Source organism: Arachis stenosperma, chromosome 8 (assembly GCF_014773155.1).
Source record: "Arachis stenosperma cultivar V10309 chromosome 8, arast.V10309.gnm1.PFL2, whole genome shotgun sequence".
Classification (NCBI taxonomy): Eukaryota; Viridiplantae; Streptophyta; class Magnoliopsida; order Fabales; family Fabaceae; genus Arachis; species Arachis stenosperma.
In genome coordinates this window covers 26,295,007-26,300,428 of record NC_080384.1, presented here as the reverse complement: position 1 = coordinate 26,300,428, position 5,422 = coordinate 26,295,007, and the positions used below count along the sequence as shown (strand labels likewise).

Sequence of the window (5,422 nt, the reverse complement as noted above, 5' to 3'; positions counted from 1 at the left end):
AATTACTAGTATATTATTATATATACATATCAGATCGATTCACCTAAAAAAATAATAAACTAATAAGAAAATAAGAGTTTAATTTTTTAAAATTAAGATAATAAAATTAATATATTATATAAATTACAAATTTTGTAATAATGAGCCTTTTATTTTTATTTTTTACAGTATTATTTTATCCAATATACCAAAAATTAATTTATCCTACGCATTTAAATAAACGAACAAAATGAACCACTCAAATAATTTAAATTAATTACTATGATGAATCTTTGATTTTAATATTGTACAATTAAGATAAGTGTTTTTCGCATGTGCACCACAACAATAAATAAAAGGAAGTAGCTAGAAGCAAGTATATTAGTGGCGGAGAAGTGATACATATATATAGTAGTGAGGTTGAAAAGGTGCTACTTTGTGTGTTGCATCATATTGTGTTAAGTACGAGACATTAATAATAATAATAATGGAGAACTACTCATCTCTGGAGAGAGATCTAAGTGACATGAAGGCTTATTTTGGGACCGGAAAAACAAAGGAAGCATCATGGAGACAATCTCAGCTTAAGGCTTTGCATAAATTCCTCCTTGAAAATGAGGATCAAATCTTCAAGGCCCTCAACCAGGATCTGGGCAAGCCTCAAGTTGAAGCTTTTAGAGATGAGGTAATTAATGATTAATTAACCGTTTTAATTACTACAACAGAGTAGTCCATAGAAAGAAAAAAAAAAATGTGCATGCATATATTTTGGCATCTCTAAGCTCCACAAGTTAATGATTAATCCGTTACGGATTTAAATTCCATTTAAAAGTTTATTACTGATTAAGTGGTTGAGTGAACTTATCATTCGACCAATCAAAGTTAATTTATGTGCATGCATATATATAGCACTAATTTAATTAGCTTAGGTAGCTGTTACAATTTCTAATTAATTAGCGAGAAATTGCAGGTGGGAACTTTGATTAAGACCTTAAATTTCGTGACCAAGTCTTTGAAACAATGGATGGCTGGCAAAGAGGTGAGTTTTCCGCACAAGATATGGTGTCAATTATGCTAAGTTATATAAAATTAAATCATGTTAACACACTATTTAATTTTGAAGTTCTATTTTTGACTCCTTTGCATGGTTAATTAATTTGTTGATATGTTTGTTAATTAGGCTAAACTGCCACGAATAGCAGTGCTTTCGAGTGCAGAAATAGTTGCTGAGCCTCTTGGCTTAGTTCTCATATTCTCGTCATGGAATTTTCCCTTGGGTTAGTCAATTTCTTTTTCCCTTTGTCTCTAAAAAGATAATTAATTAACAATAAGCTAGCTTAATGAACATGTGTAGGACTATCATTGGAGCCACTAATAGGAGCAGTAGCTGCTGGAAACAGTGTAGTTCTGAAGCCATCAGAGATGTCACCTGCTTGTTCTTCTCTTCTGGCCAATGTTCTTCCTTCTTACTTGGATTCCAATGCCATCAAGATCATCCAAGGTGGACCAACTCTTGGGGAGCTACTCTTAAAGCAAAGATGGGACAAGATCTTCTTCACAGGTACTAATTACTTAATTAATTTATATAATTATAATTAATTATTTAAGAATTTAAATTTGATGTATTGACACGTACGGTAATTTAATTATATCTATTTCTTTGGTGGTTATTTATACAGTTAAGATAAAATATAGTTATTTTTAATTTTAATTACTCTGTCGATATCTATAGTTTTATCGATTTTTTAGTTAAGTTCTTATATTTTTTTTCTTTTTCATTGAATTTTAATATCATATTAGATTTTGTAATTAAATCTCTATTGTAATAAAAATGTTAAAAGTAATAGAATATTCCATTAAATAAAATATGTCTAATATTTTACTTAATATTCTGTTTTGTTTAATATAATATTTCATTAATTCCAACATTTTTTTACGATCAGAATCTAATTATAAAATCTGATATAATATAGTAGAGACTCAATTAAAAAAATTAAGATTTAATTAAAAATTAATACAACAATTAAATCTTATTTTTACTAATATGATATTATATAATTAAATAAAAATATAAAATTAATTAATATTAAAATTAAATTCATTAATTAATTATATTTGTGTTTCCAAATAATAATGCAATTGTAATATAGGAAGTGCAAGGGTGGGAAGGATTGTTATGAGTGCAGCAGCAGAGCATCTGACACCTGTGAGTTTGGAGTTAGGAGGAAAGTGTCCAGCATTGCTTGATTCTCTTGCAACAACTTGGGATAGAGAGGTGAATTTGCTATTTATGTATTATTGCATTCAATTTTGCCACATGCATGTCATGTACTTATTAACTCTATAACTCTAGTGAGATAACAAGTTGAAGAATATAGATGCATTCATTGTCACATGTCATATGTACTTCACTCTATTGAAGTTGTTGATAAAATAGGAGGAGCATGAGGAGAAGAAGAGTGATGAAAAGAGTTTATTAAACAAGACACATAAAAAGATCTGAAAAGGGAAAAAGAATTTTTGTTTTCTTATTAGTTTTGTTAATTAAGTTGATTTGATATTTACTGATATTATATTAGTGTTTGTCATGTTACTTTATTTCTTAAATAGATTAAAATGTGTAGCTTTAAGACATTTTTTTTATTTCTATAATAGAAACTGTTATATATACCTTTTAAACATTAAAACCTAGGGGAGTTGCAAAAGGGGAAAATGTGAGGGTACGTAGGTAAAATATCAAGAGGACTATAAGTAAAGGAAGCTAATTAATTCATTATAGAAAATGCCTTATATTTATAAATATCTAAAAATTTTAGCTTATGTGATAAAATTTATAATAATAATAATAATAATAATAAAACAGTAGCTAATTTGAGTTAGTCAAATAATTATGAGGAGTGTTAGGGAGTTAGCAACTTTTATCATTTTTAACCATCAAGTAGTTATCAATTATGTTTTTAATGGTATAAGATTTCATTTAATGATGTGAAATTACTCATTTTCGTTTTACTGATTATATGCTGGTCATAATTTAATAAAGTTGCTGACCTCCTAAACTTTTCCAATAATGATTTCACTTGTCTATTTAAATAAATGTCAAGAATTCGAATATTATTTTGTGTATACAGTAATCTATTAGTCTAAAATAAATATTTAAATGAAATTCAAATTTGTCACATATTAGTTTTTAACTTTTGGATTCAGGGATGTCCTAAGAAATAAAAAATATAGAGTAGTTAAGATAGGATTCGCTTAATGAAAATATTTAATTAACTTATCGGAAAAGTTCCTTGGTTGAACCACAAGGTGGCTGTGCAACGAATTTTGGTGGCCAAATATGGAGCTTGTGCAGGACAAGCATGCATAACAATCGATTATATCCTTGTAGAAAAGGCTTTCATTTCTACATTGGTACGTAATATATATTACTATACTCCAAAGATAATTAATTTATATATATATATAATATGCTTCTCTACTATTATTTTCTTTAGATGCCATTACTGAAGGATGGGATTAAGAAAATGTTTGGAGAAAATCCAAGAGAGTCCAAGAGCATTGCAAGGATAGTTAATAAACAACATTTCTTGAGACTCAAGTCTCTCATCAACAGTGATCCTAAGGTCAAAGAATCGGTGGTTCTTGGTGGTTCATTTGACGAAGATAACTTGTAAGTTTTTATTATTCAAATAATGCATATATATGTATGAACAAATGTAATAATGTGCTAACCATGCAATAATTGTATGTAGATTTATTGAACCAACTATATTGGTGGATCCGCCTCTTGAATCGGCAATCATGACGGATGAAATCTTTGGCCCACTTCTTCCAATTATCACCGTAAGATATATAATTTAGGTGTCATCAAATTACTTAACCCAACCATGTTATAAAATTAACAGGCCAATACATTTTATTAATATTAGTTAATATTTTATTTTTATATTTATTAAGATTTATAAATTTAGAATTAACAGTTCAGAATTTAGCATTTATAATTTAGAATTGGCAAAGTGTATATTAATAAAAAATAATTAATTTTATTAGCCATATAATATTGATATAAATTTATTTAACTCATAATCTAAGTTGATACATATATATATATATATATATATATATATATATATATATATATATATAACTACTATATTTAATAATAATTTAATTAAAAAATTAAGTATTTTTTTCATCAATTTCAATTAATTTTTTAAAATTATCCTTTAATGTTTTTTTCCCTCTCAATCCTACAATTCACTCCTCACTGCTCACTGCTAGCCACATTGCTAGTCACTCCAAATCTTAAATAATACATTTTAGATCCCTGAATTTTATTTTTTGAACATTAAATTCTGTATTTTTAACTCTAAATTTTAATTTTTTTAAAAAAATAAAGATTTAAAAATAATTTTATAATAAACAAATTAGTTAACCTTGACTAATTAAAAATTAATTTTATGTAATTATTATTATTTAATTTGGTTAATTTTGCAGGTGGAGAAGATTGAAGATAGTGTTAAATTCATAAACTCAAGGGCAAAACCTCTAGCAATCTATGCCTTTACCAAAAACAAATCTCTACAAAAAAGGATGGTAGCTGAGACATCATCTGGAAGCCTTGTATTCAATGATGCAATTGTACAAGTACATATCATCATGAATTACTTATTAATTAAGTTGAGAGCATAGTGAATAATATATTTAATTAACTCTATTTAATTTTGTGTAGTATATAGCTGATACCCTGCCATTTGGAGGAGTTGGTGAGAGTGGATTTGGAAAGTACCATGGCAAGTTCTCCTTTGACATTTTCAGTCACCACAAGGCAGTCGCAAGAAGAAGTTACTATACAGATTTTTGGTACAGGTTTCCTCCATGGACTCTTAAAAAGCTTCAACTCCTTGAGGTCTCTTACAATTTGGACTATATTGGAATCCTCCTTGTCTTGCTGGGTTTAAGGAGATCAAACCGGAAATTCATTAATTAATTCACTAATCCAGATTAATTAAGGTGTATGTGTTTATTATTGGTTCTCTATGTCTTGTTTCTTTAATAATTAATTGGCTTTATTGTGGAAACTATTGGAATAAGGATAGATAATGGAATATGTGCAGGTGTATGCTATGTGTTTGGGGGATAATAAACCATTTAATTTCGTGATCAATTTTCAATATGTGATGTGATGCCAACTACATATTATTTTTGTATGGTCCATAAATGTATAAAATTGTGAAGCCACCTAAATCTCACGCCAGCATTTATTATATGCTTACTCATGTGGTTATATATGATAGTACGTTCGTTTTGAATGAATTCAATAGAGAGAAGAAACGTATTAAATTGTTTTGATATATATGCATGCATCATGTTATTGTCATCAACTAATTAAATTGTTTCGGTCCACTATCCAATTATGGGTCTCAAGTATCTCTTTAGTCCA

General features: G+C 27.8%; 1 protein-coding gene across 2 annotated transcripts; it reads left to right on the top strand.

Moving 5' to 3' along the window:
- Positions 1 to 378: 378 nt before the first annotated feature.
- LOC130946623 (aldehyde dehydrogenase family 3 member F1-like) lies at positions 379 to 5,189 on the top strand. Of its 2 annotated transcripts, XM_057875427.1 has the most exons (10): positions 379 to 664; positions 950 to 1,018; positions 1,160 to 1,256; positions 1,334 to 1,540; positions 2,130 to 2,254; positions 3,286 to 3,390; positions 3,474 to 3,649; positions 3,732 to 3,822; positions 4,477 to 4,626; positions 4,712 to 5,188. In XM_057875427.1, exons 1-10 carry the CDS (start codon positions 467 to 469, stop codon positions 4,967 to 4,969), a joined length of 1,476 nt encoding a protein of 491 aa, XP_057731410.1. In that variant the 5' UTR covers positions 379 to 466; the 3' UTR covers positions 4,970 to 5,188. The 2 variants fall into 2 exon arrangements, with proteins under 2 accessions (XP_057731410.1, XP_057731411.1); XM_057875428.1 differs by lacking the exon at positions 3,286 to 3,390 and having other exon boundaries at positions 4,712 to 5,189.
- The last annotated feature ends 233 nt before the right edge of the window (positions 5,190 to 5,422 follow it).

Excerpts from the sequence above, each read along its gene's own strand:
- LOC130946623 (XM_057875427.1), top strand. The coding sequence starts at position 467 with ATGGAGAACTACTCATCTCTGGAGAGAGATCTAAGTGACATGAAGGCT. Across the intron at positions 1,541-2,129 it reads GGACAAGATCTTCTTCACAG|GAAGTGCAAGGGTGGGAAGG; the intron begins GTACTAATTACT and ends ATTGTAATATAG. Across the intron at positions 3,650-3,731 it reads TCATTTGACGAAGATAACTT|ATTTATTGAACCAACTATAT; the intron begins GTAAGTTTTTAT and ends AATTGTATGTAG.